The sequence below is a fragment of the Urocitellus parryii genome, chromosome 4 (assembly GCF_045843805.1).
Source record: "Urocitellus parryii isolate mUroPar1 chromosome 4, mUroPar1.hap1, whole genome shotgun sequence".
In the NCBI taxonomy this organism is placed as follows: Eukaryota; Metazoa; Chordata; class Mammalia; order Rodentia; family Sciuridae; genus Urocitellus; species Urocitellus parryii.
In genome coordinates, this window is record NC_135534.1 from 200,253,717 (window position 1) to 200,277,045 (window position 23,329).

The following is a 23,329-nucleotide window of genomic DNA, read 5'->3' on the forward strand; positions in this document are numbered from 1 at the left end:
GCCAGGGTGTTGGTGTCCAGAGACCCCGGGGCTGTGGTCCTCCTATCTGGTCCCCTTGGGCCCGTCTGGGTCTCTGGGAACCCCGAGTCGCTGCCCTGTCGGCCCTTTAAACTCTCGCCGGGGGGCGCTGCTGTTCCCCTCGTTTTAGGCCCGACCAGGAAGCCACGTGCTGAGCTGACGCCCCTGGGCTCAAACGCGGGTCCCTAGTGGGGTCTGTGCCCTGGAGGGGAGGGGCGTCACGCGGGCGGGAGGGGATCCTGGTGCAGGAGAGAGCTGGGGGGGTGGTTAAAGGTGAAGGGGGTGCGCGGAAACCACGGAGCACCCACCCTGGGGAGCAGAAGAGAATAAGGACGGCAGGGAATAGGTGGACTAGGGCCACCTAGGCTTTAGTCCCCTCTCCGAGGCCCCCGGGACCAGGGGTATTGGCCCTTCTGAGTTGGAAACAGCATGAAGGCGGCTCCCCCCCCCTGCACACCCTCACCCATCCCTCTAAACATCCTGGAACCCTCCATAGCGCTGCCTCTAACCGGCGTGGGCCCAGTCCATGGCTACTGAACTGGGCCAGCCCGGGATGCCTTGGCAGACACCAGAGGCTCATTTCAGGAAAGTCCCTTAAGCAAGGGGATTTTCCCTAGGCTGGAGCTGAGGGCAGTGGGATGCTTTGTGTTGTAGTGTCTTTGAGATGACCTGGATTCTTGGACCCAGGTCCCCATAAGAACTCCTCTGCATGCAAACAACATTCCCTTCTCCAGTCTAGAGGCCAGCCTGGAACAAGCAAACATCTGCTGCAGCTAGAGACTGCGAGGTTAGACGACAGGAAGGACTTCCCAGGGGCCGGGGAGGTGACTTAGTGGTAGAGCGCTTGCCTAGCAGGGGCAAAGGAAAGTTTGCTTAAAGCTGTCAGTCAGTAGAATGAGCTGCCTTGGGTTGCAGTGAGGTTTCTGGAGTGGCAAACAGAGGCAAAATCAAGACCAAACGAAGAGATGGAAAAGTTTCCATTTGGCTAGTAAAAGGGGGCCACATGGTGCAAGGCTCTGTGCTAGATTTGATCCCACAGGGCCACAGGGAGAGGGGCTGGGTGGCAGGTTGGGACAGAGGGAGTGGAAAGGGGATCTAGAGACATTGAGGGGATGGCCGGCCTGGAGCTGGCCGGTGACTGAAAGTAGGAGAGGCGCCTGGGCCCGGTGGGGGGTCAAGCCAAGTGGGAGGGCTGGGGCCGCTGTCCGCGGAGGGCTTGGGAGTGGCTGGCACCACCTGGAGAGAAGAGGGCCCCTCGGGAGAGTGGTGCCTGGAGACAAGGTCAGGGCCTGGGCGGCGGACGCTCTGCTCCTGCGGCTGGGGCTGGCGTGGAAGGAGCGGCCAGACCCTCCCCCGGGCCGGGTGGGGCGGGGCGGGGCGGGGCCGGGCCTCTGTCCACCGCATTAGTGCTGCTCCAGGGACCCGGGGGGTGCCGAGCTGCCGGCCGCCGGCTCCCACAGCGGCGGGCAGAGCGGCGCTGCCATGGCGCTGGCCGGGCCTGGGACCCGGGACTGCAGGCCCCTGGCTCCCCTCCTGCTGCTGCTGCTGCTGCCGCCCTGGGACCCTGCGCTCGCCCTCCTGGCTGGTGAGTGGGGCCCGGCCCGGGGGGGCGGGGGTCTGTTCCCCAGACGGACCCCAGGCCTGCGGCGGGGCGAGGGGCCGCTGCTCCGCGTGGTGCCAGGCCGGAGTTGCAGGGACCTGGGTCTGTTTCGTGTGGAGGGGCTTTCAGGAGTGGGCTGGGGACCTGGGTTGGGTTGGGTGTGAGTGCGTCTGGGGAAACTGGATCCTGGAGCCTTGTGGCCGTTGGGAAGGGTGCTGAGGTGGGTCTGTGGAGCAGGGCTGGGGACTTGCTGGGAGATGGCCTACCCCAGAGTCTGCTCCGAGTCACGTGGTGGGCCGGGTGCAGTTAGGGGTGAAAGTTGTGAGTTGCTACAGGTGTCCCATGAGCTGTGTCCAGGTGATTGGGTGTGGGGAACTGAGGGCCAGAGCTGCACTGGGGTATAACTTGTCCAGTAGGTCTTTGCAAGGGACATGTGGGTCCTGGTGGGAAGCGGCAGACCCCAGCCTGGTGAATTGGCTGGAAAGAGGGAAGGAGACCCCAGGGAGCGGGCTCCCTGCCTGCCCTGCGCTCCCTCTGTTTGTGTGGATTCCTGCCTGCACTTTAAGGGGGAGGTCGGGCTGCTCTGGGTCCTTGGCTGGTGGCTGGAGATTTGGGAACATTTTTGTCCCCTGTTGTGCCCTCTCTGGCATTCCCAGACCAAGTTGGAAGGGCTCTCTGAAGCCGGACCCCTGTTCACCAAGGGGTTTCTGCTTTTGTTCAAGTGGATTCCCGCACAGAGCCTGGAATTCCTACTGGGGGGTCTAGGGGCCGCTTTGTCTTAGTCGCTATAGCTACGGGGGCAGGCCTGGGAAGTCCCTAGCCCTGTCACCACTGGCTGGGAGAGGGAGCCAAGGAGGGCCTGTCTGGGCTCCTCTGCAGTCAGGGGAACCCCTGTCCTGATGCCCTCCTGGGGGCTGCCAGGGTGAATGAGGACCCCAGTTTTGGGGGAAGGAAGGATCATGGAGGGACAGAGACTTGTGAGCTGGGCTCCCTGGGGCTCCTAGAGGAGATGCCTAGGTACCTAGGCACGTGTGCACACTTTTGGGGTGTGCACAGGGCACACATGCCACATGAGCAGGTCATGCACAGCACACTGCCATGCACACACACACACCAATGCATGCATGTTGATGTCGCGTGCGTTTACACTCAAATGTGCACCCACATACCTGAGGTGGGCAGGTGGACCAGATGGGACATAGAAGGCAAGGTCCCTGAGGTACACCCTACGGGGGCTTCTGGGGCAGCCTCCCCTTGCAATATCTGTCAGCTGCCCCAGCCCTGGGGATCCCTGAAACCTGGGGTGGGGGCACTGCACCACCATCTCTGGATGCCAGTACCCAAGACCTGACTACCTGAGGGGGGCACTGGGAACTGTGTCCCTTGGAAGCTGATTTGTATCCCAGACGAGGTGGGGGTTTCTGAAGGCCCTGGCCCCGGGCTCTGCTGCCCATCCCTGCCAGGCCCTAAGCTGGGCCCCTTCATCCTGGGCCACTCTGCCACAGAGGCCCGCTGGTTGCTATGGAGAGGACCAAGCATCTTGGAGTACAAAGGGGCGTAGGGCTCTCACATCTCCCCCTCCCCCCAGCACTCTGGGACCCATCACAAAGGATTTGGCCCCTACCCTTCAGCCCCTCCTCCAACAAGAGGAGGTGGGGGCCTGAGGGACAGAGGCAGGGATTGTGGGAGGGGAAGCCACACACAGTCAACCCAGCCTCAGGACCTGGGAGAGTTGGGTCTGCCACAATCTAGGGTTTGTCAATCAGTCATCAGGTGCCTCGTGGCAACACAATCAAATCCAATCACCCCAACAGACTGTGAGATCAGCTCTGAGACCCACAGAGGAGGTAAATAGGCCCAGAGAGGATCAGTAACTTGCCCAGAATCACACAGCTAGTGTGTGGCAGGGCCAAGATTTCACAGCGGGCTCACATAAAGCCTCCTTACAGTCACATCCTCTCTCTGCCCTTGTAAGATGGGGATAACCACACTCCCAGGGCCATCACAAAACTTCAGTGGGACAAATGTAGTGGTTTTCCAACTTGGTTTTGGCAGGGAACCCCAGTTTCAGACAGAAACACATAATAGTTATGGTCAGTAGTTCAAAGTGGACTGTACAGGTGGCATGTCCTCCCCTTGCTCCAGGAGGTACCTTCCGCTCTGATGCTTTGAGAACAGTTTGGAAACATGGGACGTGCAAGGCCAGCCCAGAGCAATGCTCCATCGTCCACGGCCATGTTTGCAATTAGTTATTGAATGATGGCTTTTACCCTGGGAGGTGTACACATTTTTGATAAAGAGTATTCCACACTTTGCTGTCTTTTTAGAGTATTTTTGCCCTTTCTGATAAGGATGAGTCCGGCCATAGCCAGGCCCAGCAATAGCAGGGGAACAGTTTTATCCAGCACATCTCCACGATGGCGGTAATGACTCAATCTGTAACAGGTGAGGGTAAAAAAATGGGAGTTACTAGCTGGGTGAGGCTGCTACCAAGTACTGGCTCTTCCCAAGAGGCTCCTTCTTTCGTTTGTCCTTCTCTCTCTCTCTTTTGTATTGGGAATCAAGCACAGGGCCTCTTGCATGCTAAGCAAGTCCTGTTCCTGAGCTACACCCCGTTCCTGGGACCACGATTCTTTTTTTGTGTGTGGTGCTGGGGATTGAACCCAGGGCCTTGTGCATACGAGGCAAGCACTCTACCAACTGAGCTGTATCCCCAGCCCAAGGGCCACTGTTCTTAAGAAAAACTTTTAGGGCTGGGGATATGACTCAAGTGGTAGCGCGCTGGCCTGGCACGCGCGAGACACTGGGTTCAATCCTCAGCACCACATAAAAATAAATAAAGATATTGTGTCCACCTTAAAAAAAAATTAAAAAAAAAAAAACCTTTAGAGACTCTCCATACTAGGGTGAGACAGTGGGAATGTACTAAGAGGACAATACGTTAGTGGCAATTTCATATGTATTGGCAGATGTGGACTCTCGGAAATCTGAAGACATCTTAGTTTTTGGAGGAACAATGATCCTGGGCAAGTTTATCAACCTTCTTTTTTTTTTTTTTTAATCAACCTGTTTTGAGTTAAGGAAAGTAGATTCCTTAACAGGTACCCCCCCCCCCCCACTCCTCTGGTGTAACATTTGTAATAATAATAGATACACAGCCTGGAGCCCATAGTAAATACTCTGTAAATGAATTGTCCGCCTTGCCCTTCCCAAGGGAGGTGGCAGGTTCAAGGGGCGGGGCAGTGGCCGTTAATCCCTCCCCTGCCAGGTCAGCCCAGGCAGCCCAGAGGTCAGCAGGGATTTGTAAAGATAAGCACAGGCCCCTAGTTGCTGTGGCAACAGGCCCCGCCCCTTCAGTCTGACCCTGGGGACAGCCTCTCCCCTGCCAAGCTGCCCTCCCAACCTCTCTGCCCTGGCCTAGCCTGGTCTTCCTCTTTGCCCTGGGCTAGCCTGGCCTCCTGGGCTAACTCCAGGAAGCTGGAGACCCTGAGCACAGGGGTTGGCATTCTTCAATGTGCAAAGAGATCTCCAGGGATTGGAATCCAATGCAGATTCTGGGCTGTGGGCCGGTTGGTTCTGAATTTCTAGGTCTAGAGTGAGCCCCAAGAATCTGCATTCTTGATACAGGTCCTGGGTGGTTCTGAACCGCCTGGAGTGGAGGCCCTGGAGCAGGGAGAATTGGGTTTGGATTTCAGCCCCTGATGGCTATGGGACTGGAAAGTGGCGTCATCTCTGAGCCGTCCTTTCCTCAACTGCAAAAAGGAAGAAGGGCACTGTCCACCTCCTATCAGCCGCTCAGATGGACCGAGATGGCCCAGGCGAGGTGGCGGTCTTGATGAGCAGCCTCCTCCCTCCCTGCCTGGTTCTGACTAAAGCTCCTTCCTCCCTTGGACTCTGCCTCCAGGGCTTTCTCATTTATAGTAACAGCCCTCTGTCCCTGACCCTGGGAGGACCCTAGGGGAGGGCAGACTGTCAGAAACACCCACCCGGTCCACTGTCCTAACAGGCAGCGCTTGGCCCTGGAGGCAAGCTCCTGCAGACGAGGGTGGGGAGTCCTGGGCCACAAAATGAGGGTATTGTCCTGTTTGAATTAAAATGGGGGCCTGGTGGCACAGGATCCAGCAGCCAGGTCCTTCACAATGGAATTATGATCTCTGTCCTGCTCCAGAACTGTACCAGGCTGACAGGCTCTGAACATCAAGACCGTAGCCCCTTGCAGAGGGTTCCCCAGGTGCCTGGGCTTCACACGTCACCTTGGGGTGCCACTTGGGGGCACTCTGGATACTACCTGGGCCTGTCTGATGCGTAAAACCTGTGCATTTTCCTGAGGGAGCAGGGTCCACTCCCACCCCCACAGGACCATCTTCCCAGCCCCAGGTGATTACCCCTCCCCAGGCATCCAGCCTTGGGGAACCTATCAACTGCTTGGTCACAGAAGCAGGAAAAGGAAAAGGAACAGGAAAATGACCAACTATTCACAAGTCTCTCAGAGATGCCCAGGAGCCCCTGCCCTTACACATGTGACCAGGCCTGGGAGAAGGGGCTGGGAATGATGCCCCTGCCCTGAGCTGGAAGGGGAAAGTGTGGGTAGAAGGCCCCTTTTCCCCTGAAAGTGTTTTAGATCTGCCCTGCCACGTGTCTGGCCCTGGGGGGCTGCTAGGGCTCCCCAGTGTGAACGGGCCCCGTGTTGAGTTGCACCAGGTGCTCTGGGCTCTGGAGGGTGGGACTGGACAGCCAGTTGTCTCCCAATGCCTCTGTGTGTTTCTCCATTGCACTGTCCCCATCCTGCTTGGGCCTGCTGCAGAGCGTGGGGGTCTGGCAGTGAACAACCCTGCCTGCTGGAATGTGGATGACGCCCCAGAGGCTGCCAGCCTTATCTGGGGGTCTTGGCTGGAGTGGGGGAGGGGAGGGTGCAGGGCCTGATGGGCCATGGGGCCTGGCCAGTGTCTGGATGACAACCTGGGCGGGGGAGGGTGCCTCCTGCTAAAAGCCCTTCCCCCCACTTGCTGAGTCCCTGCGGTGGAGCAGGCTCTGGACCTGAGGTTCTGAATCCTCCGACCTCCCACGTCCCCGGGGAGGTACTATTCTGTTTCTTTCCACACTGGGAAACGGAGGCTCAGTAGGAGAAATGACTTGTCCAAAGTCCCACAGCTAGTAGTTTTCCCAGTTGGGATTTGAACCTGTTCGCGACAGGCTTTCTAGTGGGGAGGAAGGAGGGAATGGAGGGGGCTGGATTCTGCTGGGCTTGGCTTCCAAACTGGATGCCACCCTCAACAGAGGGGCTCCAAGTGCAGAAACCCTCGCGGTGGCGGGCTCAGGTGTTCACTGCGCAGGCGCAGGTGGGCTTGCCGTTGGGGGATGAAAAGAGGGCCAGGGCTCCTCCAGAGCTCCCCAGGAGGACAGCGGGAGGGGTGTGCGGGCGGAGCCCACTCCCCTGCTTTGAAGTGGCCACACTGCTCCCTTCCGAGCTTGAGGTCTCAGAGCTCAGGTTTCCACCGACGGAGTTACCAGCCCCCAGCAGGCCGGAGGGGGCGGGGCGCTGCCTCTCCTGGGCTGCTTCCCTCCCCCTCCTGGGCTCCTGTAGGGAGCAGCCTGCAGAGAGGAAGCCCAGAGGGGACCCCCACATTGTGGCTCAAGCACCCCACATTGAAGCTAACTCGCTGCGTGACCTCGGCCAGCCTTTGCTTCCTTTCTGGAGCCTCACTCATAACATGGGCACCAGGTCCCTGCCCAGGGGGCTGCAGGGACCCGTGAGTCAGCGGGTGGGCAGATCACAGGGTTAGTGTCTGCTGCTTAATCCTGCCGGAGCCAGACACCCTGGTCCTGTTTCTCTGCTCTGCAGGCACTCCTAAAGCCATTCCCAGTTCCCGAGTAGAGCGACTGCAGCTTGGGACCCTGCGCGCTCTGGGTGTGCTGGCCTCCGTGCCTGCTCTGGAGTGTGGACACCCGTGTTGCTTCCTGGGTCTGGGTTGGGCTGAGTAGGGTGAGGGGAGCGTCTGCACAGTCCCCGCCCATCCAATCTCCTCTTTCCGCAGGGACGGTGCCTTCAGAGATCCGGGGTGACTGTGCCTCAGACCCGTGTGCTCCAGGGACCCAGTGCCAGGCCACAGAGAGTGGTGGCTATACCTGTGGGCCCGTGAAGCCTCAAGGCTGCGCCACTCAGCCATGCCACCATGGTGCTCTGTGTGTGCCCCAGGGTCCAGATCCTAATGGCTTCCGCTGCTACTGCGTGCCTGGTTTCCAGGGCCCGCACTGTGAGCTGGACATCGATGAGTGTGCATCCCGGCCCTGCCACCATGGGGCCACCTGCCACAACCTGGCAGATCGCTATGAGTGCCAGTGCCCCCTTGGCTATGCAGGTAATGGTGTATGCTGCCCTGTGGGGAGGTCTGCCCCCGTCTCTCCTCCCGACTGTGGCTTGCAGGGAAAGCATCACAGACTTAATTCTGACTTGAGTCTACAGCTGCCCCAGGCACCGGCAGTGCCGGGTGTCCACTCCTGGACTTAGCACAGAATTGACACTTCTCAGGCCAACCTGGCAGCTGGGGGTGAGAGTCTGTGTGTTTGAGGTCTGGCACAACGCCTGGCCTGTATGGGGCATTGGACAAACATTTTTGTCCCTTCTCCAGAGCTGAGTTTGGCTTAGGGGGTGGAGACCCCTCAGGCATCTCTGGCAACTCTGAGCAGACAGGCAGATCTGCCCGGTTTGGCTTTAACAGGACACCCTGGCCAGTAGTGCCAGCATTTTCTCACTCCAGACCTGTATCAAATTGTCCTGTAGAGTGAGAACATCCTGCACAGTTTAGGATGGAATGTGGACCCCTTGCAAAGACCTAGCATAGAGACCCACTCCTGGTCTTGTTCCAGTTGTGATGCAGATGTGGCCCCAGGGGTCCCTGCTGCCTTAAGTGGGATAATGTACATACAAGTGCTCAGAAAACTGGCTGACATTGAGAACACATAGTTCCTTCCTCCAGAATGGTGGTGTTGGTGGGGGACCCCAGGCCCTTTCCAGCTCCCAGGTGAGAGCATCTTGCTTCTTGGAGTGGCCTGAAGTTGGGAAGGAGGTCTTCCAGTGAGGCCCAGTCTCGGGCCTTCTGTAGTCCACTGTGTAGACACGTGAACTAGGTCAACCCTGAGTTCAGGCTTTAAGGGCAGGGGGTAGTTTTGAAGTCACTTCAGAGCAAGGGAGACAGACTGGGGGGTCTGAGTTCCAGGGGAAGGAGCATATAGTGAAGAGTGGCCCAGGGTGAAGATGGCTTTGGGACACTGGCTCCCTGAATCTTTCTTGCCCTTTGGATGTCTCAGCGTCTGCACGTATTTGCTGTGTAGATGTGAGTGTGAGTCACATTTGTCTGTGTGTCTCCTCTTTGAAGTTCTGTTTGCATCCATAAAAGAATTCTGTGCATCTTCCATTATCTGCGGGTGTCTGGGCTCTCTGAATACTTTCATGTGAAAGTGTACGTGTGTGGGTGCCAGCAGGTGCCTGTGACCCAGATGTGCGGTGCTCTGGGTAACTTTCTGGGTGAGTGGTGAATGTGAGGGGGCAGTGTCTGTAGTGACTCATTTTTCTTCTTCCGGTTCTGAGCTGGGTGGGGGAGGTTGGGATTCCAGGCAGCCTGGGCCTGGCTCCCCCTGGCACGGGGGTGGGAGTAGGGCTGGAGGGTCATGGGAAGGAGAAGGTGTATTTTGTGCTCACTGAGCTGGGAAAGGGGAGGGTTCCAGCAGGAATCAGCTGGGTCCCTGGCCCCCACGAGCAAGCTCACTTAAGGGACAGCTCCCACTGGAGTCTGCAGTGACCCCTAAACCCTAGGGTGACTATCCAAACCATAAGGTTCTCCATGTTTCTCCATCTCTGCCCTCACCTGGTGGAGGGCACCCAGCTGTCCCGGTTTGTGCTGTGCAGAAATTGTTCACCCTACTTCAGCCTTTCCAGCCTTTTTTTTTTTTTTTTCCCAGTATCCCTCCTCTGTGGGGTCCCTTCCTAACACTTTTCTCAAAGCCACCAGAGCCTTCTAAAATGTAGATAGGACTGTCATGTATCTGCTTACAGCTTCTAGGATGAGCCCAGAGCCTGTTACCTGACCCAGGTCCCAACACCCCCACTCCTGCCTCACCTGCTCCACTCTCCCCATAGCTCCTGACCCATAGCTCCCCATGGCTTCTGGGGCACACCCTCCCTGGGTATCAGGCCCCTGACCCAAGCACAGGGTGACTAACTGCATTCTCTTTCTGGTGTCCAACTGCTCACCATAATCCCCTGCCTCAATCCTCCAACTCCCAAAAGCCTTCCCTGCCTCCCCACATCCCTGACCAGACCCCTGATCTTGCTTTCACAGGATCAGCTTCCCTTATTGAGTTAACCCTTATTGAAAGCCAGTCCTAACGTATTGACTGAGTTCCGCTCTCCGGGCCCAGCCTGCTGGGAGCTCCAGAGGGCGGGGAGGTTCCCTGATTCTACCCACTGCCTGGGTTTCCCACAGCAGCTCGGGCTGTGGACGACAAGCGAAATGCGCTTCCCTTTAGAGCCTCATAGGTGGCTCCTTGTAACTGGAGATGCCCCAGGTCCCCGGCTTGGACTCTTTTGCCCCTCGGGTAAGCAGCTCTGGGTCTCTGTGTCTCCGGCCCCTGTCCAGGAGTCACCTGCGAGGCCGAGGTGGATGAGTGCGCCTCTGCGCCCTGCATGCATGGGGGCTCGTGCCTGGACGGCGTGGGCTCCTACCGCTGCGTGTGCGCGCCGGGCTATGCGGGCGCCGACTGCCAGCTGGACATCGATGAGTGCCAGAGCCAGCCGTGTGCGCATGGGGGCGTGTGCCACGACCTGGTCAACGGGTGAGCGATTGGCGACGGGTGCCTTGGGCAGGGGGGCGTGGGGCAGGATGCAGAGCTGTCGCTCACTTAGGCCGGTTCACCCCAGGTTCCGGTGTGACTGCTCAGGCACGGGCTATGAGGGCGAGCGCTGCGAGGAGGAGGTGCTGGAGTGCACTTCGGACCCCTGCGCCAATAACGCATCTTGCCTCGAGGGCCTCGGAAGCTTCCGCTGCCTCTGCTGGCCAGGTGTGTGCATGCGTGCTCCCTAGGCTGTAGGCTGTGGGTGCGAAGGTGGGCGGGGGGCAAGGCGCAACGGGGCGCGTGCAGTGCCATCTGGGCTCTCTGGACCTGTGTGTGAGAGAGACTGCAATCTGCCTGAGCCTCAGTTTACTGATCTGCAAAATGGGGCTGAAAATAGCACCCACTCCTCGGTTTGCAGTGAGGAAGACGAAGGTGTAATGGCGGTGGAGCACCTGGCACCAACGACATGCTTGGTAATACAAGATAGTAGGAATGATGTGCTGCTGCAGGTCTCCATGGTCATTTCCACCCCCTCAAAGCGACCCTCTCTGTTGACTGCATCCAGAGCTGTTGTCCCTGTCTGGCCATGGGCTGGCTTAGTGGCAGTGGAGGAGAGATGCCTGATGACCTCTCACGTGACCTGATGCCCACGTGTGCACCCTCAGGTTTCACCGGAGAGCTGTGCGAAGTGGATGAGGACGAGTGTGCTGCGGGGCCGTGCCTCAACGGTGGCCTGTGCCTGCAGCGCTCAGACCCAGCCCTCTACGGGGGTGCCCAGGCTGCCTTCCCGGGCGCTTTCAGCTTCCGCCACGCTGCTGGCTTCCTGTGCCGCTGCCCTCCAGGCTTTGAGGGTGAGCAGTCAGCCAGTGTCCAGACTTCCAGGGAGGGATCCCCAGTCCGCCCACGGCCCTGCCACCAGGTGGTCTTGTGCCACCCTGCCTGAAACAGCCCTCCCTCTGGACCTCAGGCTCCCTTGCCAAAGAATGGACCCTTTTAGATCTGGTCTGGCTCTGAGGGTGCAGGGGGCCTCAGCCGAGCCTCTTGCAGGGGACGACTGCAGTGTGGACGTGGACGAGTGTTCCTCATGGCCATGCCTCAACGGAGGCCACTGCCAGGACTTGCCCAACGGCTTCCAGTGCCACTGTGGGGATGGCTATGCAGGTACTGGGGTAGGGTGGGCACTGGGGGCGGGCAGGGTTAGAGTTGTCGGGCCTGGATGAGAAGGTCCCTTTTGTCTGATGTATGGATTGATGGGGACAGACAGGAAATGAGGGAGAAGGCGAGTGTAGTTTCCCAGGTGACAGACAGCTGAGGGGAGCTGAGCCCCATCAGGCTTTGGAAGTGGGAGGGGAGGGAGCTGGTCCACTTGAGAAGTATTTAGAAGGGATTGCTATAGGTCCTCATGAATGGGAGGTGTCAAGGACACTAGTGAGCTTCTGCCAGTGCCCTGGGAGACACCGACTGGGGACACTGACTGGAGGTGCCCTGGGGGAACTGACTGGAGGAAGGTGAGTTCAGTCTTGCTCATCCAGTCTCTGGAGTGCGCCGGGGCTGGTGGTCCGGGGGCTGGGGGCCAGGAGAGGTGTAGGTGTGGATCCATAGACAGGGGGTCAGGACTGAAGCTGTCTGGGGCATCATGAAGAGTGATGAGACTGAAACAACAAAGGACTGGGCTGAGGCCCAGAGGTTTCTCAGGAGGACAGAGGAGGAAAGGTGGGTGAGTGCAGAGAGTTGGGGCCAACAGAGCAAGCTTTTCCTCTGGGATTAGGGCCTGTTAGGCACAAACCTCTCTCCCTGCCTTGGGTCCATGCAGATGCAGACACATGGACACGCATGAACATGAGGAATGGCACACACTCCCAGTGTCCCCACCCCCTCTGGAATGTGTGCGCCTCCCCCACACCTCCTGCATTCCTTCTGGGCAAACTGCCTTCTCTCCCTGGAAGGTTCCTGGGGCTCCCCTGACCTGAGGAAGGAGGTGGTGATCACGACCATTCCTCCTGTCCTCACTCACCAAAGATGTTGGGGCTCAGCGTCCCCTCCTAGTGGCCAGTGCTCTGAGAGCCCTGCAAGCTCATCTGCCGCTCCCATTGGCTGAGGTCCCCTGAGTCCTCTAGGAGTGGGTGACCCACTGCATGCCAGGACTCTGGAAAGCATTTTCTGGGCATCCTGCTTTTCACTGCCACAGCCCAATGAGGGAGGGTTTAGAGTCCCCATCTCACAGAGGAGGCAACAGAGGTTAGAGAGGTCCAGGACCGCCAGGTTCACCGGTGTCAGTGGGAACCCAACTCCTTCCCAGTTGAGCTCAGCTGACCAGGGACTGGGAGGGCAGATCTCTAGGTCAGAGTTTAGCAGGAGGTCCTGGCTGTGGGGCTGGCATCCTGGCCCATCCTCCCTTTCGGCAGCTCTGTGTGTGGGGGAGGCCAGCGCCTGGCATTCCTGAGCAGACTCAGGAGGAGGCAGGCAGCCAGGCAGGGAGCTCTGCTCCCGAGCCTCGGCACCTGCCACCACTCTCAGCCCATCTGTGGGGTACTGCAATGTGGCTGTGGGTTCTGCACCCCTTCTTGGGGGGTCTGTGGCTCCTGGCAGGTATGGAGGACTGGGGCCAGGGGGAAGCTGGAGCAGGTGGCTGGTGGTTCCCAGGAGGTGGCTGTGGTGTTTCAGGCTGACTGGGGCTGGGCTCCGAATCCTGGTGGCCGCTTTGGGTGTGGATTCCTCCAGCTGGGTTTGGGGCAGGGCTTGTCTGGGTTTGTTCTGTGGGGCTGACTAAGCTGGCATTGGGCTATGGCCTCCTGATTCAAGCTGGGGCCAGTGTACCTGTGGGGAGGCTGGAGAAGAGGATGATGTGGTCCCATACAGCCAGCAGGGGACACTGGAAAAGAGGAACTGAGGGGACAAGCCTGGGGATGGCCCAACGTGCCCCAGGTGCATAAATCAAACCCCACCCTTCCATTTTATCACACTGCCCACAAAAGTAATGCCCTTTACTGGGCACCAAAGACATTCAGGTCCCCAGAGGAGATGTATCTGAATAAACAGAAAACTTTACCTACAGGGTTCTGGGGAGTTGTCTCTGGGAGTGGGGAGTGACAGAGTTGTTTGGGTTGGAAAGGCCCTGGGCCCTCTGAGTGGGGTTTTGCAGGGTTAGTAGAAATTTGAAAAGAAGAGTAATGGAGGATGAGGGAATGGAATAAGCAAAGCTCCTGAGGCAGGAATTTCCGGGAAATGCTTGGAGGAAGTGGAAATTCAAGGCTTTTAGGGAGCAGAGTTGAGGCTTGAGATCCTGGTAGGGCCTAGCCCATGGACTCCGGGTGCGTGAATGCCAGGGTGAGCAATTGAACTTGAAGAAGCAGAGGGAGCTCCCGGGTGCTATTTCGGGAGTAGATCTCTGGTTGGGGCAGATGGGAGAGGGGCTTCTGAGGCAGGCGAGCTGGAGGCTGCTGGACTGTGTCCCAGGAAGCCGGCCAGGCAGGAGACATGAGGTGGGGGAAGAGGGTATGGGAATGTTTAAGGGATCAAGGGTAGGGGGACTCACCAGACATGGCAAGGGAAGGGGAATCTTGGATTTGGGCCATAAAGGACTGCAGGGACGAAAAGAGATCCTTTGGGAAGTGGTTTGGTTGGTAGGGATGGGGGTTCACACCACAAGAGGCATGCACATTCTGGGTTGAGAATGTGGTTCTGGCCCTGGGCGCTACTGAGTCTTGGCCTGGTCTCTCCTGAAGGCCTGACGTGTCAGGAAGATGTGGACGAATGCCTGTCAGGGCCCTGTCTCCATGGTGGAACCTGCGACGATGCTGTGGCAGGCTACATCTGCCAGTGCCCAGAGCCCTGGGGTGGACATGACTGTTCTGTGCAGCTCACTGGCTGCCTGGGCCACACCTGCCCACCCGCTGCCACCTGCATTCCTACCTTCAAGTCTGGGGTCCACAGTTATGTCTGCCACTGCCCCCCTGGTACCCATGGGCCTTTCTGTGGCCAGAATACCACCTTCTCTGTGGTAGCTGGAAGCCCCGTGTGGGCATCAGTGCCAGCTGGTGGCCCCCTGGGTCTGGCACTGAGGTTTTGTACCACACTGCCTGCTGGGGCCCTGGCTACTCGCACTGACACCCAGGGCAGCTTGGAGCTGGCACTGGTGGGGGCCACACTTCAAGCCACACTGAGCCATGGTACCCATGCACTTGTCCTGAGTCTGCCAGACCTCACCCTGAATGATGGCCACTGGCACCAGGTGGAGGTGGCACTGCGCCTGGGGAACCTGGAGCTGCGACTGTGGCATGAGGGCTGCCCTTCCCATCTCTGTGTGGCCTCTGGTCCTGTGGTCCCAAGTCCCACAGCTTCAGTGGCCCCCCAGCCTCCTGAGCCTTGCTCTACGCAGCTGGGTAGCTCGGCCTTTGCTGGCTGCCTCCAAGATGTGTATGTGGACGGGCACCTTCTGCTGCCTGAGCATCTCAGTGACAATGTCTTCTTGGGCTGTGAGCGCCAGGAGCAGTGCCAGCCTCTGCCCTGTGCCCATGGAGGCACCTGCATGGATCTGTGGACTCACTTCCGTTGCAACTGCCCCCGGCCTCATAGCGGACCCACGTGTGCTGACGGTGAGGAAAGACCCAGGTGGAAAGGCAGCGCCTAACACCGGGCTCCGGCCTGCCGGCCTCACGCCAGCTCTGTCTCCCTGCAGAGATTCCGGCTGCCACCTTTGGCCTGGGGGGCACCCCGAGCGCGGCCTCCTTCCTGCTCCCTGAGCTGCCAGGCCCCAACCTCACTGTGTCCTTCCTGCTGCGCACTCGGGAGCCTGCCGGCCTGCTGCTCCAGTTTGTCAACGCCTCGGCCGCTGGCCTGACGGTCTTCCTGAGGGAGGGCCAGGTCTGGGCAGAGGCACTGGGCAGTCCTGCTGTGCCGCTGCCTGGGCGCTGGGACGACGGGCTCCGTCATCTGGTGACACTCAGCTTCCGGCCTGACCAACTGCAAGACGTGGGCCAGCAGGTGCATGTGGGGGGGAGGCCGCTCCCTGCTGACATCCAGCCCTGGGGCGGGCCCTTCCGAGGCTGTCTCCAGGACCTGCGACTCAATGGCCTCCACCTCCCCTTCTTTCCTCTGCGGCCGGAGAACTCCAGTCAGCTCAGTGAGCTGGGCGGCCAGGCCCAGAACCTCACCCGGGGCTGCGTCTCTGAGGACACGTGCAGTGTGAGTGCCCGGGTGTGGGTTATTTACTCTGGACCTGTTCTGTGTCCCTGGGGGCTGGCTTGTCCTTTTGCTAAGGAGGAAGTAGACTGGAAGTGACCTGCCCATGATCCCAGTGCTGAAGTGGCAGAGCAAGGTTTGAGTTCACCTCCCTCCACCCTGCCGCTCCTACTCTTTGGTGGTCCCTGTGCCTCCCCTACCCAGTCCCTGTGTGAGACAGTCACCCTGACCTAGACAGAGGCTGCCTGAGATGGAGGAAGGGGACCCTCTGTGTTTGTGAACAAAGTACCAGCTCTGGAATTGAATAGTCTGGGTGTGAACTCCACTTCTAGTTAATGGGCTGGGTGACTCAGGAAGTGGCTTCACCTTTCTGAGCCTCATCTGTAAAATGGGGGATGATGGTGACTTTTTTTTCTTTCTTATTTGAGATAGGGTCTCGATATATTGCCCAGGCTAGTCTCAAACTCCTGGGCTCAAGTGATCCTTCTGCCTCAGCCTCCTGAGTGGCTGGGACTGAAGGTGCACATGCTGCTGTGCCTGGCTCTCTCTGTGTGTCCGTGAGGAGGTCATGTGTCTTAGTAGATGCTCAATGAAGAACTGCTTCTATGATGGTTATGGGGATGGTGCCAACTGCGGGCCTGAGCTGCCTCTCCCTCCACTCTCCCACAGCCTGATCCCTGTTTCAATGGTGGAACTTGCCTTGTCACCTGGAATGACTTTCACTGCACCTGCCCTGGCAATTTCACGGGGCCTACATGTGCCCAGCAGTTATGGTGCCCCAGCCAGCCCTGCCTCCCGCCTGCCACCTGTGAGGAAGTCCCGGATGGCTTTGTCTGTGAGTTTGTGCTCTGGGCAGTGTTGGGTACTTGCGCTGGTTATATCTTTTGGGGGAGGGGATGCTGCACCATGGACCAGGAATGCCAACCTCAGCCCATGGTGGTGGGCTAGCTCTCTGGAGGAGGCAAGCAGGTGCTGGGTTTTCCAGGGCAAACTCTGAGGAGCCTCAGGGAAGGACATTTCAGGGAGAGGAAAGATCCTGAGGTCTACCAGAACCTTTGAAAGGCAAGGACAGAGGGGTGCAACAGGAAATGGGGTGAAGTTCCGGACCCTTTGAATTCTAGGCATGGCAAGTCCTAATGGCAGTAGGGAGTCACTGGAGGTTTTAAGTAGGTACTTTAAAAAGATGCCTGGCTGGGCTGGGGTTGTGGCTCAGTGGTAGAGCGCTCGCCTCAAATGTGTGAGACCCTGGGTTTGATCCTCAACACATAAAAATAAATAAACAAAATAAAGATATTGTGCCCATGTATAACTAAAAAAAAAAAAAAAAAAAAAGATGCCTGTCTGCCAAAGGGAGCCTCCTTGATGAAACAGAGGAGCTTCAGGGAGAGGGAAGGGCAGGTAATATTATTGGGCCTGTGACCTCAAGGGCAGGGTTGCATCTTGGTTTGTCTTCTCAGCATTGTTCCAGAACTGATACCCCAGAGGTAGGGAGTGCACGGGATAGGGTAGGGGACCACTGTAGTTTCCTGGACGGATGGTAGGTGGTTAGGTGTGCCCAGCCCCCACCATGGCCCTGAAATGGGGCAACAGACAGTACCACCTGCATGCTGGGGGGAGAGGTGGAATCTCTGGAGAAGGTCGCTTGAGTCGTTTCCCCAGCTCTCTTCCTCTCTCTGCAGGTGTGGCTGAGGCCACGTTCCAGGAGGGCCCCCCGGCTGCGTTCAGTGGGCACAACATGTCGTCGGGGCACCGGCTCAGCGGGCTTGTGCTTGCCTTCCGTACTCGTGACACCGAGGCCGGGCTGCTGCGCGCCTCAGCTGGCGCCCAGGCTGACCTCTGGCTGGCGGTGCACAACGGCTCGCTGGCTGCTAGCGTGCGCAGTGGCCGCGGGGTGTCGGGCGCAGTGCTGCCCGCTCCCGGGCCCCGGGTGGCCGATGGCGCTTGGCACCGAGTGCGCCTGGCCATGGAACAACCCGCGGCCGCCGCCTCGCGCTGGCTACTGTGGCTGGACAGCGCCACGACACCTGTGGCGCTGCGCGGCCAGGCGGGTCACCTGGACTTCCTGCAGGGCCCAGACGCTGCGCGCGTCCTGTTGGCCGAGAACTTCACCGGCTGCTTGGGCCGGGTGGCGATCGGCGGCCTCCCATTGCCTCTGGCAGGACCGCGGCCGGGCGTGTCCCCAGGTCCCCGAGGGCACTTCGCGGTCTGGCCGGGGTCGCCTGCTCCGCGCCTTGGCTGCCTCGGCGCGCCCGTGTGTGCATCCTCTCCCTGCCTGCATGGCGGCGCCTGCCGCGACCTCTTTGACGCTTTCGCCTGCGCCTGTGGCCCGGGCTGGGAGGGTCCGCGCTGCGAGGCTCCAGCCGACCCTTGTCGCTCCGCGCCTTGTGCCCGCGGACGCTGTCACGCGCGCCCAAACGGCCACTTTGAGTGTCGCTGCCCACCGGGCTTCGCGGGCCCGCGCTGCAGGTGCGGACAGCCTGGAGACCTGTGCCTTAGGGCACCGAAGGTTCACCAGGGTCGGGTTGGGTGAGGGCAGAACCCCTGGAGCGATGGGAGGGGCAGAAGAGTCTCCAAAGAGGCGGCAGATTTGCCCAGTGTGTGTGTGGGGGGGGCATCTCCTCCCTTATCTGAGCCTCCTCGCCCTTATCTGTGAAATGGGGTGATAGTTCAGTTGGCTGCACTGAAGGATCAAACAGAGGTTAAGATATGTCCAGCTAAATTTGAATTTCAAATAATGCTGCTGTCTGGGGGGCTGCAGTCGGGAGCCTATGACCTCGAGGGTGCAGTGACATTCACGCCTCCTGGTCTCCCAGGTCAGGAGCAGAGAGAGGTGCATTCTGCCAGAGGGCCAGGACCATGGACATCCACAGGGCTCAGCTGAGCAAGAAAATGCTTGGGGACAGGGGATGGATGAGCTTTGATGGTTGGGGAGCAGGCTAGAGCAGCTGGAGGACATGGGGCTGCCCTGGGGGTAGGACTTTTGTCATCCATGCAAGTCCTTCCCACTGGGCTTCTTAAAGGCCTCTGAGACTCAGGAAATGTTCCTGCCCTGCCCACAGGTTGTATAGGTGTTGTGGGTGGGGCCTGAGCAGCAGAATGGCAGCCCTGGGTCCCCTCCCTGCCACCCAGACGTGGCTTCCCTGACCCACACGACTTCCCTGACCCACGTGGAGGGCTGAATTCCAAAGATGAGAGCACCGTGCTTAGCTGGGCGGGCGCAGAGGGCCAGAGGGCCAGGGTGCAGCCTCGCACTTTCTCCCCAGGACACCTCTCTTGCTGGAGAAATGCAGCTTCAACCTCACCTGCCTTGATGGTGGCACCTGTGAGGGCGGACCCCCAGGCACCAACTGCAGCTGTCAGAAGGGCTTTGCTGGCCAGAGGTGTGTGTGGAGGTCGGGAGACTGGGAGGTGGACTCAGGTGTGGAGAGCTGGGCATGGTGGCCCCTGGGTCCCTGCAGCCCGGGTAGGGGAAGTGGGGATGATCACTCACCACTTCCTCCCTCACTGGCTGTGTCACAGTGCCAGGCATCCCACCACTGTAACCGGAGTCCTTTCCTTCGGGGCTTCCCAGACCATCCTTTCAGCCGAGGCCTGTTGGGCAGTAGTGATCTGCTGGCTTTTGTGAGCTCAGCCCTCCAGAAGGTGGGGTCGGTGTCCCTGGGCACCTGTCCTTCTACACAGTCTCCTGTCATTTTCACAGAGTCAGAGTCCTTTTGGGTCATGAGCGCTAGGTCCAAGTGGGTGACCATAGAAATCCGCAGGGTTCAGCTGAGCAAGAAAATGCTTGGGGACAGGTGATGGATGAGCTTTGATGGTTGGGGAGTGTGCTAGAGCAGCTGGAGGACACGGGGCTGCCCTGGGGGTAGGGACGCTCAGCATTCCTCCCTCTCCAGGTGTCAGAACCCCACACCGCCCTGTGAAGCCAATCCTTGCTTGAATGGGGGCACCTGCCGGAAAGTGGATGGGGCGTATGAATGTGTCTGCAGCACCAGATTCTCCGGCCAGTTCTGCGAAGTGGTGGTGAGTGATGCCCAGGGTGCAGGAGTGCCCTGACAGGCTTGTCTGAACTTCAGTGCCATGCTGTTGGGGGCAGAGTGTATAGGACATTTGTAGGGTTGTTTCTGGGCCAACCTTGTCATGGCTGAGGAGGAACAGGCTAGGGGATTCAGGCCCCTTCCATGCTGCCCGCAGGAGGTGGTTTCATCTAAGAGATTCTTGGGGGCCCACCATCTGTCAACGAGGCTCCTGGCCGGGCATGGTGCCTAGGGGAATGACAGTGGGAACATTGGGGTCTGCCAGGTCCAATTTGGGATGAGAATTTAGGGCCCACAGAATCTTAGAGCCTGTAATCTTAGAGGGTTTCTGATCCAGGAAGATTTGAGGAGCCCAGGATTCTGAACCAGAGAGGTTTGGCCACTATAAAAGTGTATGTCCCTGACCCCAGTGAGGCCCAACTGAGAAGGTGCCCAGCATCCCAGCCCTGGGGTAGAACAGGCACTAGAAGAGCAGTGGGCCCACCATGGGGGCTGCTGGGAGGGGGCTCAGGAAGCTCAGTCTGAGGTGCAGCCTTGATCTCCACAGGCTTCTGGCAGCCCGGGTCATAAACTGCAGATCCCTTTGCTTATGGGGAATGGTCCCTTTCAAGTTGAACTTTTATAGCCTCTAGCTACCCTACCTATTAACCCTCCTCCCAGGCAGTGGGGAGGAAATGGCTTTACAGCTGTCCCCGAAGGGCCTGCCTGGGTGGAGGTCTGAGAGGTCCTCCCAGGACTGGCATGAATTTTATAGTTTTGGGGCAGCTTCTTCAGGGCTGGGTGCTGGCTTTGGAGATCCAGGTCACAATGGGCTGAGACGCCTCAAGGTATAGAGGCAGGACTGAGACTCTGAGGCTCTGGAATCCTGTGATTCCTGGGACTTCAGAATTCCAGGCCTGTAGAATCTAAATAGGGACATCCTGGGGGGGATCTGTGATTGGAGATGGGGAGGAGGTTTGCTGGTCCCTAGAACCTGGCCTGCTTCTCCCAGGGACAAACTGTCAGAGGAGCCCCCTTGGACTGGCAGGCCCTGGTGGATTCTGACCTTGCCATCAGCTACCTGTCCCTGCTCCCCCTCCTGCTTCATCAGACCATTGTAGGGTCAGTGCTGCCCTTGTGCTGGGCGTTCAATGAGTGTGTTTTCTGTCCTTCCAGCCACAGCCCCTCAGTTTTGCAGCGCCCCCTTGTGGTGGTTCTGACAGGTGGCTTGCTGGCCCCTGCTTGCCTAGCCCTGGGTTGGGTCTCTCACCATTTCCTGGGAAAACAGTTCTCCTGCCAGGTGTTCTCTGAGCAAGTTCTTGTGCCTTCTCTGTCTTCTTGCAGAAAGGCCTGCCTCTGCCACTGCCATTCCCACTGCTGGAGGTAGCTGTGCCTGCTGCCTGTGCCTGCCTCCTCCTCCTCCTCCTGGGCCTCCTCTCAGGGATCTTGGCTGCCAGAAAACGCCGCCAGTCAGAAGGCACCTATAGCCCAAGCCAGCAGGAGGTGGCTGGGGCCCGGCTGGAGATGGACAGTGTTCTCAAGGTGCCACCCGAAGAGAGACTTATCTAGACCAGCCTGGCTACTCATGCCAGGCCCCAGAGATCCTGCAGGATTTCTACCTGGTGACCCAAGGAGGCCACTACAGGGCCCAGACAACCACTGGGAGTGTCCCATAGCTGGCAGCTCCTGCCTCTGCCCCATCATGGACTGAGGAACAGGGGAGCAACTCAGGGAAGCAGAGAGGGGCCTGTGAGGTGTGAGCTTTGCCACCTGACCTGCCGGGATTTGCCTTGGCAGATGCTCAGCTGTGAGTGGGAGGGCACCAATGAGTGCCCATGGTGTGCCAGGAGTGTGTGTGGGGGGACATGCAGCCCCACAGATTCCATTGTGAGTGCTCTGACGAGGTCACGGATGTGTCCACCGCCTCTTATATATGTGATTGTGACTGTAAGTGGGAGCAGATGATCCCATGGCGGGGGGTGGCTGCTCTGGGGGTGTGGATACCCTGGATAGTTCTGGGGCAGGGGCAGCCAAGGCTACATGTTCTGCAGAAGCCAGTCCAGGGCTTGCCCAAGCATCAAATCTTTAATTCTGGCTCCTTCTCTCACCTCCAAGGGCAGCCCGTGCCCTGGAGACAGCTGGGAGACTTGGGTGGGGGTGGAGGGAGTTCATGGAGGCCGAGCAAGATCCTTTAGACAGATCAGTCTCTGTCTGGTGCCAGAGCCAGTCCCACAAGGGAAGCACAGACCCCTAGACCCAATGTCTGTGCAGGGCAGGCCAGCTGAAGCAGAGGACCCGAGTCCTGAGCTCTCCCGCCTTACTGTGGTCATTTGTAGAAACAGGAGGGCCCCCTGCCTACCTCACAAGGGCTGTTGTGAGGATCGAGGGGCTAGCAAGGGGGAAAGAATTCGGAAAGTTGTTAAACTGCCATCTGATGTGAAGGACTGTCTGGGTTTCCTTTTAGGTATCAGGAGGTGTTGTCTCCCCTAACTAGAGCAAGGGGCCTGGCAAGGAGGCCAGAGGGGCACTGGGAGGAAGGAGCAGTGCCCCCTTCTCCCCAGCCCTCACAAACCTACCTAGTTCTTCAACCCTGGCTGCTCTTATGCCTGCAGGCCAGTCTCCTGAGTGTCTGGCTGTTGGGATGACTCAGGGAAAGGACTGGAAGGAAGCCCTCAGAGTTTGCAAACTTCAGTTCAGACTGTGTTGGGGCCGGACCCTCAGAGGCGGACTCATGAAGAATTTGCTACATCCTGACATGGCTCAGCACATTGTGACCTTGGATCCGAGTGGACACCCTCCTGAGGGCCTGGCTTCCTCTGAACTTCATGGAGTCCCCCCGCGACCTGGAGATGTGCTCTTTCGTCCTTGTTTCCCAGGCTAGCACCTTCTGTGATTGTGGGCTCCAAGTGCCAAGGCCAGACCACATATTTTACGCTTCGAAGTTGGAGGCTGACTTTACCTGGCGCCCCTTGAGGTCTCAGCCATCTCTAGAAGGCATAGGATTGGGGGCACTCGAGGCTCAGTTGAAGCTGAGAGCCCTGAACACCAGGCTGTTTGGCCTTATCCTGTAGGAGGTGGGGCTGCCTTTCCCCAGGTCTTTGTATGACCCTGGGAGAGGAGAGGGCAAGTTGGCTCCTCAGATGGGTTACCGAAGTCCTAGATTTGAAACCTGTGCTAGCTGCAGACTTCTTAGAAGAGACACTTCATGTGGAATGCCAACATATAGACAAATCACATTTCAACTTAATTTTGGTGACATTGGCCACTGTGGGTGACTGGTCTAGATCTCTCCTCCAAACTTTAGTGCCCAACTAGGGCACTATCCAATCCAAGGCTCTGCCCTTGCTGGTGAGAGATCTGTGGGGGTGACTTTCCAGGTGTCTCTTTGAACTTGTTCTGTCCTGAAGCCTGGGTGCCCTTGGCACTGTTGGTGGCTGTATCCCTGCTTCCTGGTCCCAGCAGGACTGTGTGGACTGTCAACCAGCCCACATCATGCTCTGCCTGGAGGGAAGTGGGTCACTGGCTCAGAGCTCCATGGGCACAGGTGTTGGAGTTGGCCAAGGGCAAATCCTGCCCCTCACCTGGCCTCTACCTTTGTATGAGGGATGGAGAAGATGGCTAAGGGTCTGCTCAGGGGGCTTCCCCTCCCCCAGAGCTTCCTTCAAGGACACAAGTATTCCAGCCT

General features: G+C 58.6%; 1 protein-coding gene across 1 annotated transcript; it reads left to right on the plus strand.

Moving 5' to 3' along the window:
• Positions 1-1,500: 1,500 nt before the first annotated feature.
• Positions 1,501-21,213, plus strand: Crb2 (crumbs cell polarity complex component 2). Its single transcript, XM_026386568.2, has 13 exons — positions 1,501-1,603; positions 7,654-7,977; positions 10,255-10,450; positions 10,536-10,675; positions 11,116-11,301; positions 11,498-11,611; positions 14,176-15,045; positions 15,129-15,634; positions 16,301-16,466; positions 17,311-18,097; positions 18,895-19,011; positions 19,525-19,651; positions 20,989-21,213. Exons 1-13 carry the CDS (start codon positions 1,501-1,503, stop codon positions 21,211-21,213), a joined length of 3,861 nt encoding a protein of 1,286 aa, XP_026242353.2.
• The last annotated feature ends 2,116 nt before the right edge of the window (positions 21,214-23,329 follow it).